General features: G+C 40.5%; 1 protein-coding gene across 4 annotated transcripts in view; it reads left to right on the top strand.

Annotated features, from left to right (window-relative positions):
* The window catches only part of GREB1L (GREB1 like retinoic acid receptor coactivator), a 232024-nt gene that overhangs the window by 134944 nt on the left and 78760 nt on the right, over positions 1 to 18320 (top strand). For all 4 annotated transcript variants that reach the window (XR_009454134.1, XM_059706495.1, XM_059706496.1 and 1 more), the window contains 2 exons: positions 1242 to 1418; positions 10644 to 10766. Coding sequence is in view for 3 of the 4 variants with exons in the window: in XM_059706495.1 (XP_059562478.1) it covers positions 1242 to 1418; positions 10644 to 10766 (300 nt within the window). In the remaining variant the exon portion in view is untranslated. The remainder of the gene's footprint in view (positions 1 to 1241; positions 1419 to 10643; positions 10767 to 18320) is intronic.

Below are 18320 nucleotides of genomic sequence, written 5' to 3'. Positions count from 1 at the left end.
ACACATACATATACACTTTTTTTTTTTTAAAGATAGTCTGTCTTTAATCCTCATGGTCTTTCTCTTCTCTCCTTATCTATATTTGTTAATTATGTAGTAGATTGTTTTGGGGGCTTTAAAAAATGTATCACTTCGTCAGTGAATTTATTTCCAATTACTTATTTGTATGTAGAGATGTTGTATTTATGGAGTTTGGAATGCCCTTTCTTATTTATATTTTTTTCCTTGTTCACTATATTATAGTACATGTGTTATGTCCTCATCAGTCATAACCAGAGGTGCTCACTCTCCTCCTGTCCGCCTTTTCCTCTGTGTATTAAGGGAAACTGAAAAATCATTTCCAACAAAGCAAAGCTTGGCCTCTCATCCTCCGAGCCTTCTCCATTTCTCCTTCTTTCTATGTCCCCTGCTCTAAGCAGGTCACTGAAAGTTTTATTTTGTTTGATTGATCTGACTGAGAATTGTTTGGATGTTATAGCTAGTTTGAGTAAAGAGGAAATGGGAATCTCAAGGAACTCATGCCAGGAAGTACAGCTAGATCTCAAAGAAACTGGAAAGTTGACAATGACCTGAGTTTAGACATCAGTGCCCATGCTCTTCTATCTACAGACCAGCTTCCTCTTCACATTTCTGTTTGTTCTCTCCCACACCTTAGCTGACATGTGGTTGACATAGTGCCAACTTGGGTTCCAATTTTACAAAACCTCATAAACTCAGGGTCCACAGCTATCTGATTGACTCTTTGTCATTATGTAAGTGCCTGTGAACAAGAGTTTGTATACAGGCTCTTTGGGGACATAAATTTTAGGCGAGATGTACTGACTATCCCAGATTGAGTCAGATACTGGCCCACAGTCTAATCAGTCCATTCCACACAGCGGTCAGGGCAGAGAACCAGACAAGCAGGTTGTCTAAAAAGGGAGTATGTGGGGAAGAAATAAGAGACATCTCTAGGACCTTTTCCTATTTTTATGTCAATTATAGAGTCTATCACATGTTATTGTCCACTCTGTTTTCCTAACCATTGTCTTTTTAGAGCATTAAACATTAAAAAAATTTTCAGTCTTTCACTGATATGAAATAACTGCTAAAATACTATACCTGGTTTTTCCTTTGAATTATTATTTTTTTAATTGGGAAATTATTGAGTCAAAAACGCTTAATAAGTGTGTGCTTTTTATATATAAAGGTATTGTAACAACATACAAGGCCACCAGTAACTTGGGTTTCCCACCTTCCAGGGTTTTCTGGAAACTGTATCGGCTGTGGAGAAAGAGGATTTCGGTATTTCACGGAATTTTCCAACCACATTAACTTGAAGCTCACCACCCAGCCAAAGAAGCAGAAGCACTTAAAGTACTACCTAGTCAGAAGCTCCCAGGGTGTTCTGTCGAAGGGACCTCTTATCTGCTGGAAAGGTAGCATCAACTTCTGGGAGGGAAAGGGAAGGGAAGGGAATGAGGTCGTTACCATAATGACAAATGGCCCATTCAGAATTCAGGTGTGTTATAGATTAACATCCCAAGTTCAGAATGCTATCCAAAACCCCAAAGCCCTCTGGCAGGTTTTGATTTTTTGTAGAGCCTATTCAAGTTTAGGAACGTGCATGTCTTTACTTATGTGTCTCTTGGGAGGGTGGAGTATAGATCTTGGGCGGGGGGGGGGGGGGGGCGGCGCAGTTATGGACTCTTTCTAGCTCTTCTGTCATTTGGAGAGGACCTCAAAGTGTCAGTTTCCTGATTACATGCTCTTTTTACTTTACTTAATAGATTCTTTGGTAATTTTCAAGCACCTATATTTTTCTGTTTTAATGAGAACTATGCATACTTTAGAATAAATAACACTCTCTTCATAATACCTGGGAAAATGCACTGTTCAGTTGACAAAGTTTTATTTCTTTTTAGTTAGGAAGAACTTAACTAGCTTATTTATAGAAATGAATCCAGTTGAAACTTCACATCTTCATGTGTTGATGAAATTTAACACAAGTTCTAATAATTACTCTAATGCAGTGGGATGTCTAACCCTTATTCTTTTTATCAGTTTCTTCTATGCTGAGATTTTTTTCTGTTATTCATATTACTATTTTATAGACAATATGATAATTGTTTATAATGTTTCTATTTGTAGTCTGTGCAATATTTTGACCTGACCATGAAAAATAACATAATAAATCCAAATTACAACTGCAGATTTGCCTCTGGGTCTTTCACCATATTTGCTCGTGGTTGCATTTGAAATGACATTGTGTAACTCCTTTGGGAATGGCTATGTGTTCCAAACCAGATGTGAGCTTAACTTGTGACTACTAAATCATAAGTGTAGTGTATTATAAATAACTCTTTATTCTAATAAAGTTTAAATAATTTTCCTGTAGAAAAATTATTTTAAATATCATGAACTCTAATAAAAGAGCAAATATAAGATAGGTATTGTCTCCCTTTTTTTTTAATCCTCATCTGAGGACATGCTTATTGATTTTTAGAGAGAGGGAAATGAAGAGAAAGAACTTCTTACTTAGTGGTCAGTGACACCTCATCTTTCTGGGAAAGGATGTCTGTGAAATAGTTTGTGATACAAATGGGTGATTTCTGAAGTCTCACATTTATAGCAGTTTCTGGAATTGGAATTTTATATGTCTATATATACATATACTAACATATATCAGTTTACAAATATGCATATATGCACATAATATGGAAATATCCTCTTAGGTGAAATACTAGTATACTAGCTCTTTAAGGAAGATCATAGCATAGAAGGTGATAGAAAACTGCCTCCAACCCTTGCTTGTATCTGATAAACTTGGAAACGCTCTAAAGGAACCTCTATGATTAGCTTTGTCATTTACAACCATTTATCATTTTTAAATTAAATTTGTTGGGGTGACATTGGTTAATAGTATCATATAAGTTTCAAGTATACATTTCTATGGTACAAAATCTGTATATTGCATTGTGTGCACACTGGCCAAAGTCAAACCATCTTCCATCACCATATATTTGGCCCCCTTTACTCACCTACCCCCATCCCTCTGGTAACCACCATACTGTTGTCTGTGTCTATGAGTTTCAGTTTTATATCCCACATCTGAGTGAAATCATGTGGTCCTTAGCTTTTTCTAACTGACTGACTTATTTTGCTTAGCATATGTTCTTGTGGTCTATCCATGTAATTGCAAATAACAGTATTTCATCTTTTCTTATGACTTAGTAGTATTCCATTGTATACATGTACCACATCTTCTTTATACAATCCTCTATCTAAGGATATTTTGGTTGTCTCCATGTCTTGGCCACTGTGAGTAATGCTACAATGAACATAGAGGTGCATATATCTTTGCCGAATAAATGCTTTTGGGTTTTTCAGGTAGATACCTAGAAGAATTGCTGGGTCATATGATAACTCTATTCTTAATTTTTTGAGAAACCACCATACTGTTTTCCATAGTGGCTGCACCAGTTTACATTCCCACCAGCAGTAAATGAGGGTTCCATTTTCTCCACTATCTCTCCTCACTTGTTATTACCTGCCTTGTTAATAATAGCCATTCTAACAGGTGTGAGATGGTATCTCATTGTAGTTTTTATTTGCATTTACCTACTAGCTAGTGAAGTTGAACATCTTTTCATATATTTATTGGCCATTTGTATGTCTTCTTGGGAGAGGTGTCTGTCCATTTTTTAATTTGATTGTTTATTTGCTCATTTTTTAATTGGATTGTTTGTTTGGTGTTGAGTTGTATGAATTCTTTATATATTTTGGGTATTAACCCCTTGTCAGAGCTATTGTTTGCAAATAGCATCTCCCATATTGTTGGTTGAATGGGAAATGATATCGAAGCATCTAAAAGTGAGCAAATGGAAACAAACAGGGGAGGCAAGAAGGCAGAAAGGCTGAGATGTGCCAGGTAGCTGTGCAGCCAGGAGCTCACTGTGGGGCTCAGCCTGGAGAACGGAGGAGATTGGATGTGGCTGGTGCTCCCTTTAGCCAGGAGGAGCCGAGAAAAAGAACAAAAACAGCCCAAGACAACAGCAGGAGAAAGGAATTAATAAAAATTAGAGCAGAATTGAAGAAAATGATGAACAAAAAGACTATACAAAGATTAATACAACAAAGAGCTGGTTCTTTGAAAAGATTAATAAAATTAGTGAACCCCTGGCTAGACTCACTAAGGAGGGAAAAAAAAGACTCATATAAATCAGAAAAGAAAGAGGAGAAGTTACCACAGATATCACAGATATACAAAGGATCATACTAGCATACTGTGAGACTGTGTGCCACCAAATTCAATATCCTGGAAGAAATGGATAAGTCCCTAGAAATATATAACTTTCCTAGACTGAAACATGAAGAATTGGAAATTCTAAATAGACCAATCAACAGTGAGGAAGTTGAACCAACCATAAAAAATCCCCCCCCCCCCAAAAAAAAGTCCAAGACCAGGTGGTTTCACTAGTGAATTCCAGCAACCATTCAAAAAAGATTTGATACCTATCTTTCTCAAAATCTTCCAAAAAAATTTAAAAAGAGGCATACTTTCTAACATATTTTTTGAGGCCAATATAACCCTGATACTAAAACCTGGCAAGGATAACGCAAAAAAGAAAACTGCAGACCAATATCTCTGATGGAAAGTTGTGAAGATGGCGGCATAGGTAAACACCTGAACTTGTTGCCGTGCACAACCACATTAAAACTACAACTAAAAGACAAAACGAATATCATCCAGAACCACGGGAAGGCTGGCTGAGTGGAAATTCTACAACTAAAAGGAAAGAGAAAAGTGCATTGAGTCTGGTAGGAGGTGCAGAGTTGTGGAAGTGTGGAGGTACAGAGGCACGCACGAAAGGGGCTGGCAGCTGGGTATGCAGTTGTCTTTTTCAATCGGGTGGGGGAGATACAAGCTCCTGACTACTCTGAACTCCAGTTCTGGGCGAGAATTTGGGGACCCAGACTCATACGGAGAGAAACTGGACTGTCTGGCACCGGGACAGGAACGTGAGGGTGGCTTTCTCGCAGAGGTGCTTGCAGCGTTCATTGTTCCTGCACGGAGCCGCGGGACACAGACCCCAGGACCTCTCTGAGGCAGAGCAGACTGGCAGCCATTGCGGTTTGCTCCGCCCTGGTGATTCCCTGAGACCCCACCTCACCCAATTTACAACCCCACCCAAGCTGTGAGCAGAGGCTTTTACATACAAACGGCCTGGCCTTTCTTCACCTAAAAACCTGTCAAACTATAGGTGGGTCAGAGAACCCCAGAGTTTCCAAAAGAAGGCCTAAGGCTCGTCAGCAGCCTGCATTGCTTCACAGCTGCACCTCATCTGGGCACCTCCAAACCCCAAACAAAGAGGAGGAATCTGCAGATCTCTCTGTAGCTCCTGCTGGGTGGCCTCAGGCAGTGGCTGACTTTTCACCTCCTTGGAGATCCAAAGCCAGTGTACCCAGTGGTCAGAGTGAGACCATCCAGATTACAACTCTTCACATCCATGAGAGACACACTTGGGGCAGACTCAGTGAGCACCAAAGCTCCACTGAAGCAAGTCCTGCCCCATAAGGGTGTCTTCAGCACAGCAGCTCTTCCATTGTAGACACAAATGGTCCTCACAGCCAATTGGCCGGGAGGTCAATTCCTCCCAGTGATACCAACAGCAATCAAAGCTTTACTACAACAAGACTGTCCACACAGCCCACAAAGGGGTGCACCAAGAGTGTCCACCTCAGGTAATTAGGGAGGCTGAGCCACTGGGCCCTATAGGACACCTGGCACACAAGGCCACTCTATCAACACAGGGAAGCATAAAAAATGCGAGACAAAGAAACAGGACACAAATGACAGAAATGGAGGAAAGCAAAATACTGGATATAGAGTTCAAAACCACACTTTTAAGGTTTTTCAAGAACTTTCTAGAAATGGTCGATAAATTTAGTGAGACCCTCAAGGATATGAAAAAGGACCAATTAGAAATTAAGCATACACTGACTGAAATCCTATCTAATAAAAGACAAAAAGGGTAATTAACCGTACCTGCGCTACGCTTCCCATTGGCTAATCAGGGAGATATGCAAATTAACTGCCAACAAAGATGGCGGCCGGCAGCCACGCAGCTGAAGCGAGCAGGAGGCTTGCTTGCTCCAGTGATGGAGGAAGCCAAGGTTCCCTGCCTGCCGCGGCCCGGCTCTGAGCTCCGGAAGCAACAATGTTTCAATTATAGAAGCTAAACAAACCCCAGATACCTGCTTTCAGCCAGCTGTGGCCTCAGAGCTGGGAGCACCAGTGACGGCAACAGAGTTTCAATTATAGAAGGTAAATAAATCCCAGAATAAAAAAGAAAAGAAAAAAAGGAGAGGCTGGGAGCTTCAGTCACTGGCCAGCCTGAAAATGGCCCTCAGCCCCTCACCCAGACTGGACAGGCACCCCAGTGGGGACCCCCACCCTGAAGGGGATGTGACCAGCTGCAAACAGCCATCAGCCCTTTACCCAGGCTGGCCAGGCACCCAAGCGGGACCCCCACCCTGATCCGGGACACCCTTCAGGGCAAACCAGCCGGCCCCCACCCATGCACAAGGCCTCTATCCTATATAGTAAAAGGGTAATATGCAAACTGACCCTAACAGCAGAAGGACTGGGAATGACTGGTCACTATAACACACACTGACCACCAGGGGGCAGATGCTCAATGCAGGAGCTGCCCTCTGGTGGTCAGGGTGCTCTCACATGGGAGGAGCTCTGCTCAGCCACAAGCCAGGCTGATGGCTGCCAGTACAGCAGTAGTGGTGGGAGCCTCTCCTGCCTCCTCCGCAGTGCTAAGGATGTCCGACTGCAGTTTAGGCCTGCTCCCTGCTGGCAAGTGGACATCCCCCGAGGGCTGCCGGGCTGCCAGAGGGATGTCTGATTGCCAGCTTAGGTCCAATCCCCTGGGGAGCAGGCCTAAGCCAGCAGGTGGTCATCCCCCGAGAGCTCCCAGACTGCAAGAGGGCACAGGCCGGGCTGAGGGGACCCCCCCTGAGTGCACAAATTTTTGTGCACCGGGCCTTTAGTAAAGAATAATATACAGAGATCCCAACAACAGTCTAGAGCAGGGGTCCTCAAACTACAGCCCGTGGGCCACATGCAAATACAAATATTGTATTTGTTCCCATTTTGTTTTTTTACTTCAAAATAAGATATGTGCAGTGTACATAGGAATTTGTTCATAGTCCGGCCCTCCAATGGTCTGAGGGACAGTGAACTGGCCCCCTGTTTAAAAAGTTTGAGGACCCCTGGACTAGAGGATCCCAAGAATCGAGGCAAAGATTTGAAATACGAAGAAGCAAAAAAAACCCAACCGGAAAAGCAAAAGGAAAAAAGAATACAGAAATATGAAGATAGTGCAAGGAGCCTCTGGGACAACTTCAAGCGTACCAACATCCGAATTATAAGGGTGCCAGAAGAAGAGAGAGAGCAAGATATTGAAAACCTATTTGAAGAAATAATGACAGAAAACTTCCCCCACCTGGTGAAAGAAGTAGACTTACAAGTCCAGGAAGCACAGAGAACCCCAAACAAAAGGAATCCAAAGAGGACCACACCAAGACACATCATAATTAAAATGCCAAGGACAAAAGACAAAGAGAGAATATTAGAAGCAGCAAGCGAAAAACAGTTAGTTACCTACAAGGGAGTACCCATACAACTGTCAGCTGATTTCTCAACAGAAACTATGCAGGCCATAAGGGAGTGGCAAGAAATATTCAAAGTGATGAATAGCAAGAACCTACAACCAAGATTACTCTACCCAGCAAAGCTATCATTTAGAATTGAAGGTCAGATAAAGAGCTTCACAGATAAGGAAAAGCTAAAGGAGTGCATCACCGCCAAACCAGTATTATATAAAATGCTGAAAGGTATTCTTTAAGAAGAGGAAGAAGAAGAAAAAGGTAAAGATAAAAATTATGAACAACAAAGTGACAAAAAATGCATATCTATCAACAAGTGAATCTAAAAATCAAGTGAATAAAAAATCTGACAAACAGAATAAACTGGTGAATATAATAGAATCAGGGGCATAGAAAGGGAGTGGACTGACAATTCTCGGGGGGAGGGGGTGTGGGGGGTGCGGGAAGAGACTGGACAAAAATCATACACCTATGGACAAGGACAGTGGGGGGGCGGTAAGGACAGGGGGTGGGATGGGAACCAGGTGGAGGGGAGCTCTGGAAAAGAGGAACAACTATAATAATCTGAACAATAAAGATTTATTTTTAAAAAAACCAAAGAAAAGTTATCTCTGATGAATACAGATGCAAAAATCCTAAACAAAATACTAGCAAATAGAATACAATAACACATTTAAGAAATAATACATCACAATCAAGTGGGGTTCATTCTGGGGGCACAAGGATGGTTCAACATACACAAATCAATCAACGGAATACATCACGTAAACAAAACAAAAGATAAAAATCACATGATCTTATCAATCGATGCAGAAAAAACATTTGATAAGATACAACATCCATTTATGATTAGAACATTCAAGAAGACGCTATAGAAGGAAAGTACTCAATATAATAAAGACCATATGTGACAAACCTTCATCCAATATCAAACTTAATGGGAAAAACTGAAAGCTTTTCCTAAAAACGTCAGGAATAAGACAAAGATGCCCACTCTCGCCACTCTTATTCAGCACTAAAGGCCCGATGCACAAAATTCGTGAATGGGTAGGATCCCTAGGCCTGACCAGCAAGCAGGGCCGATCTGTGGGGGAACTGGCGGGGCAACTGGTGGGGTGATTGGGGGGCCCCCCCGCTGCCATCCGCCTTGGCTAGCCTGGGGCCTGCAGGCTGGGGGCATCTCCTGCGTTGAGCATCTGCCCCCTGGTGGTCAGTGCACATCCGGTCGTTGCACCATTCAGTCAATTTGCATATTAGGCTTTTATTATATAGGATAGTTCTGAAAATCTGAGCCAAAGCAATCAGGCAAGAGAAAGAAATACAAGGCATCCAAATTGGTAATTAAAAAGTAAAAGTATCACTCTTTTCAGATGACATGATTCTGTATCTAAAAAACCCTAAAGACTTCACCAAAAAACTATCGAAACAATAAATATAGTAAAGTTGAAGGTTACAAACATCAATGTACAAAATGCCAGTACTTTCCTATATGCTAACGAAACTTCAGAAAAAAAGAAATGAAAAAAAAGAATTCCTTTTGCAATAGCAACCAAAAGAATAAAATACATAGGAATAAACTTAATAAAGGAGGCCAATGATCAAACTACAAAGCATTATTAAAGGAGATTGAAAAAAAAAACACAACAAAATGGAAAAATATTCCATGTTTATGGCTTGGAAGAATCAACATAAAATGGCCATATTACCCAAAGCAATATACAGATTTAATACAATCCCCATCAAAATCCTAATGTCAGTTTTTAAAGAATTAGAAAAAAACACACATCAAATTTGTATGAAACCACAAAAGACCCCCAAATAGCCAAAACAATCCTGAGAAAAAAGAACAAAGCCAGAGATATCATACTACCTGACTTCAAATTATACTACAGAGCTAATATAATCAAAACAGCATGGTACTGGCAGAAAAACAGACACACAGACCAATGGAACAGAATCGAGAGCCCAGAACTAAAACCACGTGTTTATGGGCAAATAATTTTTGACTAAGGAGCCAAAATTGGTGCTGGGAAAATTGGAAAAACATATGCAAAAGAATGACACTAAACTACACTTTGTCCCCATGTACCAAAATTAATTCAAAATGATTCAAATACTTAAATATAAGGCCGGAAACAATAGATTTTATAGATGAAAACGTGTACTAAACTTATGGGCCTTGGTCGTAGAGAACATTTCATTAATTTGACCCCAAAGTCAAGGGAAATAAAGGCAAAATTAAGTGAATGGGACTATGACTAACTAAATAGCTTCTTCACATGCTACCTTAAGTAATATGATAAAATATATAGTATAACTTTGTTAGAAGCTACAGCCCAGAACATTGTCATAGCATTTGCTATCTACCTGAACCATTACAAGATATTATTAAAATATATCAGAGACCCATATTAGCTTAATTAAAATGAAGCTTGGTGTTTCATGATCAGTAATCAACTTGAATATTGTCTACTTATTTCCTTTACTAAGAACTGAGAATAATAAAAATTTCTAATTTTTTCTTGCAATCTTGAACATAAGTTAAAGGTAGCCTAGCTGGACTCCAGGTTACTGTTCTACATTTAAATCAATCCTGGGCAGCAGGTTAATTGGTATTTGAAAGCTTATTAGATTTTTAGAAACTATTGATAGTTTAACCTCAGTCTTACCCATAAAATTAGTATGACTATATTGGTTATGAGTAATTTTTCCCCTGGGAACTCGTCTGTGGGTTAAAAATCATTCTTTGTGACCATTTCTTGGTTTTCTAAACATGACATCTGGCCCTAGGAAGACAAATTGTGCTCACCATGTTGAACATCCTATTGGAGTCAGGACTAAAGCAGGGGGATCTCAAATAAGGAAACTGGTTGCCATTTAAGGAGCAGCAATTTATTTTAGAGATTTTATGGATTGTGTCCCCATCACCTGTTTTAACATAATATTGGGCCTCCATACATAATGTGACTCTCACTCTTTTCCAGAATGTAGAAGCCGACAATCCTCTGCTACTTGCCACTCTATTAAACCAAACTCTTCAGTGTCATCAACTGTGACCCCAGAAAATGGCACAACTAATGGATACAAATCAGGATTCATTCAGACAGGTAATGGGGCATTTTCTTTTAAAATTTCAAACAATAGCCCTAGCTGGTTTGGCTCATTGGGTAGAGCGTTGGCCTGTGGACCGAAGGGTCCCAGGTTCAATTCTGGTCAAGGGCACATGCCTGGGTTGCAGGCCTGGTCCCCAGAGGGGGCATGTAGGAGGCAGCCAATCGATGATTCTCTCTCATCATTGATATTTCTATCTCTCTCTCCCTCTCCCTTCCCCTCTGAAATCAATAAAAATATATTTAAAATTTCAAACAGTAGATGTATATTTAATAAGGCATTTAAAATTTACTCTCGGCTGGTTTGAACAGACATATTTTAAAATATAGGTAAATTACTTGAGTTACTATTAGAATTAGAATCAGCATTGAGATAGGCCAGTCTCTGGGTGACCAGAATCCCAAATCCTGCCAATGCTAGGACAGGATGGAGAAAGGAACTGGTAGTTGACAGGAAATTTAACTCAAACATAGGGCCCATTACTAGAGGCAATAAGTGGAAATCCAGACATGAACAAAGTCTACCTCATAGCTGTCAGGTGGCATGTACTGGGGACTGAAGTTCCAGGGTATGTCTCTAACTAAGCCCACAAAACATTATAGGGAGTATTGTCCCAACTGGGATAAAAAGTAAGGTCCCAGGATAGACTGAGGATCATAACAAGAATCCAGGTTCTAGTTTCAAGATAGGAGCTTGGATATGAATAACCAGATAAAATTTTAGTGCCTGAAACTAGGTTACAGTATCAGAGCAGGATCAGCAGAGTGGACAATCTGATACTGAGCAGATTAGTTACTAGTCTCAGGCTTCCGAAAATTCTTTCAGTATAGAGAGGGCAGCACTGGCCCAGGCCCTGAGGTCAGAACAAGGCTCTAGGTGAGAATTAGTATTTCCAGGTGACACAAGGGCTGGAGGGCTATAACCAAAAAGATCAGGGCAGATAGTATTTGAAAAAGTTATTCAGGAGCAGTCTAGGTTATATCTTAGGCAGGAAGGAAAGTGTTTTTAAAGGATTTGTGAATTTTTTTCAGTGCACTTGTATTTTATAAAGTACCATTTTACTCATCTGATACGCAGACTTCCTAGCATACGTGTTTTGCCAGTGTCCAGTCAACCATTCAAGTTGATAAGAAGGCTGTATTTATTTCACTGCTTAGCATTCCTCTTTCAAATCTATGTGAAATTCTGATGAGCTGATAAATTATTTTTGTTTCAAGATGAAAGTGATTATTAAAATATGTTAACAATGATAATAAGGCTGACTTTATATGGGACACTTCTTGCTGTGTGTCTACATTCAGCTAAGTCTACTTCATTCTGGATTTTAAAAGTGTAACTTTCGCCCTAGCTGGTTTGGCTCTGTAGATAGTCAACCTGCAGACTGAAGGGTCTTGGGTTTGATTCCAGTCAAGGGCACATGCCTAGGTTTCAGGCTTGATCCCCAGTAGGGGGCATGCAGGAGGCAGTCAATCAATGATTCTTTCTCATTGTTGATGTTTCTATCTCTTTCTCCCTCTCCCTTCCTCTCTAAAATCAATAAAAATGTATTTATACAAAAAAAACTTAGCATCAAAAGGAAAATATTCAAAAGAAAAAAAGTCTAAGTCCAAGAGATTTAGATAGAGGCTGTGATATAAGAAAAGAGAGTATTTCTCTTTAGAATAAATAAGAGAACATCATGTCACTAGGTACTCAAGAAAGAAAAAAGTTGGTGTTTAGCTCTTAGCATTGAAAGATTGGCTTCATTACAATAAACCTTCATGTCTCTCCTATAATACTATTTTAGTAATTTTATTGATTTTGTGGTATAGTTTATGCTATTAGACCTTGGGACCAGAGAAATGCAATTTTAAAACTGCAATATTAAAAATGAATATTTACTTCAAGTGTTTATTATGTTCTAAGATCCTTGTCAAATGCTATAAGGCAGGGTATAGCTCTGATGACTTAAAAACCACTCATATAAAGAATAAAAGAACAATAAAACATGTTACATTTCATAAGAGAAAGAAATCTATATATATAAAAGCCTAAGCAACCGTTCAACTGGTGCTATGATGCGCACTGACCACCAGGGGGAAAATGCTCAATGCACAGGCATGGAAACATGAACAGACTGATGAATCTTAGAGGGAAGAGGGGAGGGGGAGGGCAAGAAGAGATTAACCAAAGATTTTTATGTATACTAGAGGTCCAGTGCACCAGTGGGGTCCTTTGGCCTGGCCTGAAACCGGCCCGGTGCATGGATTCATGCACTGGTGGGGTCCCTCAACCTGGTCTGCAGGGATCAGGCTGAAACTGGCAGTCCAACATCCCCCAAGGGGTCCCAGATTGTGAGAGGAGGTAGGCCAGGCCGAGGTCCTCTAGTGGATATATAAATAACCATTTGTACCTGAAAATATATTAAAATTATAATAAATAGCAATGCAAAACAAAGCAATAATGCGTTCTCATTGCAATCATACACCTCATGACATTTCAGTCAATCACAGACTCTGTGTATAATGGTGGTTCCATACGGTAATGGATTATAAGCAAAACGTTTGTTTGAAATGTTAGAAGAAAAAGCTGGCCCTGACTATAGTGTTGAATTTACTGGTAGCTCTGGATGGTTTAAATCAGTGGTTCTCAACCTGTGGGTCACAACCGCTTTGGGGGTCGAACGACTCTTTCACAGGGGTCGCCTAAGACCATCGGAAAACACATATATAATTACATATTGTTTTGTGATTAATCACTATGCTTTAATTATGTTCAATTTGTAACAATGAAATTGGGGGTCACCACAACATGAGGAACTGTATTAAAGGGTCGTGGCATTAGGAAGGTTGAGAACTACTGGTTTAAATAGAGGAGGAAGCTCAGCATGCTATTTACCAACCAGCCTTCTGCCTTCCTACACGTGCTCACAGGCACACACTCATACACTTGCCCCTTCCCCTCTATTCTCATCCCTTCCCTCTCTCCCCCGTCTCCCTCTCCTTTTTATTATTTCTCTGGGTCTCTTTTGATCTCTGCTCTTCCTCAATTTCCCCTTCTCTTCCTTCTCTCCCTTCCTCCCTCACCCCTCCTGATGACCAATCTCTCGCCAGCAAAACCTCCCTCCACAGTCCTCCTTCTACACCCTCCTCCACAATGCACCCATACACACATTTTTATATTTCACATCATATTTTTACTGTACCTTTTCTATGTTTAGTTATGTTTAAATACTATTGTGCTATAATTGCCTAGAGTGTTCAATACAGTAACATACTGTTCAGGTTTGTAGCCTAGTAGCAATAGGCTCTACACTATATCCTTAGGTATAGGCTATCCCATCTAGGTTTGTGTAACTGCACTCTATGATATTTACACAATGATGAAATTTCCTAACAACACACGTCTCAGAACATCCTGTCATTAAGCAACACATGACTCTATATCAAGAAATGTGTTTTGAAAACAAATGTTGCTCCGAAATAGAGGAAACCAAGACTCGGGCTTTGGCAAAGGCTGTCAATTAGCCATGAAGAGAGACAGGCAGGTCACTGACTGACTCAGAGTGAACACAAGCTGCCAAGATCTATGCCAATATCCTTGTGTTCCCTTGTGGTGGGGAAAGTGGCAATTTGACCGTGAAATTAGCTTTTAATAATTTTAGGTGCAATCTAGACAATTTAATAGAAGAAAGTGCCTTTAAAAAGGAGGCTTTCATCTAAAACTTTCTTCATTAATGAATTATGTTTATACAGTTTTCAACAGTAATTTCTTCTTACATATGTTGAAAATAATAGGCTGTAAGTTTTTCATGTTCACCTTTTGAAATCATTACAAACATTAGAGGATGCAGCATCTCCTTAGCTGATAGTCATCCTTCTACAGGAGATTGCTTTCTTAATCTGCAATCAGTGGCTGCCTATAGTCAACATTTCTTAGCATGAAATGTAAGCACACACCCATTGCATAGTTATTTAAAGAGGGGATTACCTACTATTTACACAGCTTTGTCTTAAATTCCACCTGCCAAGCTCTGGATGTTCTGTTCTGGTTGGCTTGTGGCTTATCCTGGTATACTTTCTTTCAACATATTTATGTCATTGATAATTCAAACTTTAGTCAACAAGCCTGGTACAATTTTTTCCTTTTGACTGAAAGTGACTATATATTTATTTGCCTACATTATACACACATAGCGCGCATGCACACACACACACACACACAGATGTATTGTGTTTAATCTGAACAAGAATTCAAGAATAGATGAAAAAATCTAACCCAAGATCTTGAAATATTCTTTTCCATGTTTTCTTCTAAAAGTTTTATTATTTTATCTCTTGCATTAATGTCTGTGGGCCATTTTGAGTTAATTTTTGTGTATGGTCTAAGGTGAGCATCTAAGTTCATCTTTTTGCATATGGATATTCAGTTATCTCAGCAGCATCTTTGAACAGACTATCTTGTTTTTATTTTATTTTATTGATTAAGGTATTACATATGTGTCCCTATCTCCCCATTTGCCCCCCAGCCCCCAGACTATCTTCTTGTCAGTGAATTGCATTTGTCAAAAATCAATTGACTATAAGTCTATTTATTTCTGGAAAATTGATAAAAGGGACCTCATCAGAATTCAAGACTTTTACACTTCAAAAGACTGCATTAAGAAAACAAAAAGACCCCTCGAGGTGAGAGCACAGGAGGGTCCCAGAGGGCTAGAGGCAGAGAAAGGACTGTGTCGGGCCTCCTGGCCCTGACCCTGACCCTGACCCTCCACCCCTTACCCCACCAGGCTCAGACCCCAACCTGCCCATGTCCGGCTTCCGCCAGGCCAGCTCACCCTGGTTGCTGACTGCTGGGAGCCGTCTGGTTAATCTTCCCAACATGCCTTTGAGCCACATGGTGACTAAATTCTCTGGTCACTGCCCTCAAAAGGCAAGAGGTGGAGTTAATTTCAATATGTTTGCCCTGCTCGGCAGCATGGCTCAGTGGCTGACCAGGAGGTCAGGGTTTCAATTTCTGGTCAGAGCACATGCCCAGGTTGCTGGCTTGGTCCCCAATGGGGGGCATTCAGGAGGCAGCTGGTCCATGATTCTCTCTCGTCATTGATGTTTCTCTTTCTCTCCCTCTCCCTTCCTCTCTGAAATCAATAAAAATATTTTTTTAAAAAAAGAAAACAAAAAGACAAGCAACAGACTTAGAAAAAGCATTTGCAAAACACATACTTAATAAGGGATTTGTATCCAGAATTTACAAAAAACAAAAACAAAACTCTTACAACTCAGTAATACGGTGACAATTCAGTCAAACATGAGCAAAGGATTTGGAATAGACATTTTCTTCAAGGAATGTATAGGTACAAAGGGCTAATAAGTATATGAAAAGGTATTCAACATGACTAGTCATTAGGGAAATGCAAATCAAAACCATAATGACATACCACTGCACACCCACTAAAGTGACTGCAATCAAAAGACAGACGACAATAACCAATGTGCAGAAATTGGAACTCTTGTACATTGCTGGTAAGAATGTAAAATGTGGCAGCCACATTAAAATAGTTTGGCAGATTCTCAAAAAGTTAAACAAACTACTACACAACCTATCAATTCCACTTCTAAATATCTACCCAAGGAGAACCACGATGGCAGCATAAGGTATACACTTGTATGTGCTGCCCCCCACAACCACACCAAAACTACAAAGACAAAACGGCTATCATCCAGAACCACGGGAAAGCTGGCTGAGTGGAAGTTGTACACCTAGAAGGAAAGAAAAAAGCACAGAGACTGGGTAGGAAGTGCAGAGGCGCCAAGAGCAGAGGTACAGAGGTGCGCGAAACGAGCTGGCAACTGGGAGTGCTGTTTTTTTTTCAATTGGAAGGGAGATACAAGCTCCCAGCTGCTCTGAACTCCAGTTTCCGGCGAGACTCTGGGGACCTAGACTCCTACAGGGAGAAACTGGGCTGTCTGGCATCGGGTCGGAAAGCGAGGGTGGCTTTCTTGCAGAGCTGCTCGCAGGGATCATTGTTACTGTGGGAGCGTGGGACGCAGGGACACGGAGACATCGAGACAGCTGACTGACAGCCATCACTGTTTGCTCTGCCCTGGTGATTCCCTGAGACCTTGCCCCACCCAATTTACAACCCCACCCAAGCTGTGTGCAGCGGCTTTTGCATATGAATCGCCTGTCCTTTCATAGCCTAACCTAACAAACTGCAGCTGGGTCAGAGAGCTCCAAAACTTTCAAACCCTAAACAAAGAGGAGAAATCTGCAGATCTCGCTGTAGCTCCTGCTGGGTGAACTCAGGCAGTGGCTGACTTTGCACCTCCTTGGAGATCCAGGAGCCATTGTACCCAGTGGTCAGATACCAGATTTCAACTCCTTACATCCATAAGTGACACACTCAAGAGGCAGACTCGGTGAGCACCAAAGCCCCACTGAAGGAAGTCCTGCCCCATAAGGGGCTATTATTTAGAATTGAAGGTCAGATAAAGAGCTTCACAGATAAGAAAAAGCTAAATGAGTTCATCACCACCAAACCAGGATTATATGAAATGCTGAAGGGTATTCTTTAAGAAGAGGAAGAAGAAGAAAAAGGTGAAGATAAAGATTATGAACAACAAAGTGATAACAAATACATATCTATCAACAAGTGAATCTAAAAATTAAATGAATAAAAAAATCTGATGAACAGAATAAACTGGTGAATATAATAGAAGCAGGGGCATAGAAAGGGAGTGGACTGACAATTCTCGGGGGGAAGGGGATGTGAGGGGTGCGGGAAGAGATTGGACAAAAATCTTACACCTATAGATGAGGACAGTGGTGGGGGGTAAGGGCATGGGGTGGAGTGGGAACCGGGTGGAGGGGAACTATGGGGGGGAAAAGAGGAACATCTGTAATAATCTGAACAATAAAGATTTATTTAAAAAAAGAAAAAGAAATCTACCCAAGAGAAATGAAGATATATGTTCTCACAAAAACTTGCACACAAATGCTCGTAGCAGCATTATTCACTGTGGTGGAAACCTAGAAACAAATGTCAGTCACCTTATGAACGGATAGACAAAAATGTTGTGTATCCACACAATATCGCTGAACAATAATAAGGAATAAATGCTGTCACATGCTAAATCATGGATGAACCTCAAAAATGTTATGCTAAGTGAAAGAAACCTGGCAAAAGAGATTTCATTTTTTTAAGTATCCAGAAAAGACAAATTTAAAGAGACAGGAAATAGATTAGTGGTTGCCTGGGACCAGGAGTAGGAATGGAAATTAGCTGAAAATGGGCATGAAGGTTCTAATTGGTGAGATGAAAATGTTCTAAAATTGATTTATGGTGATGCTTGCACCACTTGATAAAGTTACTAAAAATGGTTGGACTGTACATTTGAAATGGGTAAATTTTATGATATGTAAAACATACTTTAAGAAAGGTGTGAAAAAGCTGCTCTGAAAGAAAGGTAAAATCCTTTGGAGTGGCACTGTTTCAGTTCAATACAATCTAATTTATTGCATATCTCCTATGGCAGTGGTCGGCAAACTCATTAGTCAACAGAGCCAAATAT

The sequence above is a fragment of the Myotis daubentonii genome, chromosome 8 (assembly GCF_963259705.1).
Source record: "Myotis daubentonii chromosome 8, mMyoDau2.1, whole genome shotgun sequence".
In the NCBI taxonomy this organism is placed as follows: Eukaryota; Metazoa; Chordata; class Mammalia; order Chiroptera; family Vespertilionidae; genus Myotis; species Myotis daubentonii.
This window is presented reverse-complemented; position numbering and strand designations above follow the sequence as displayed.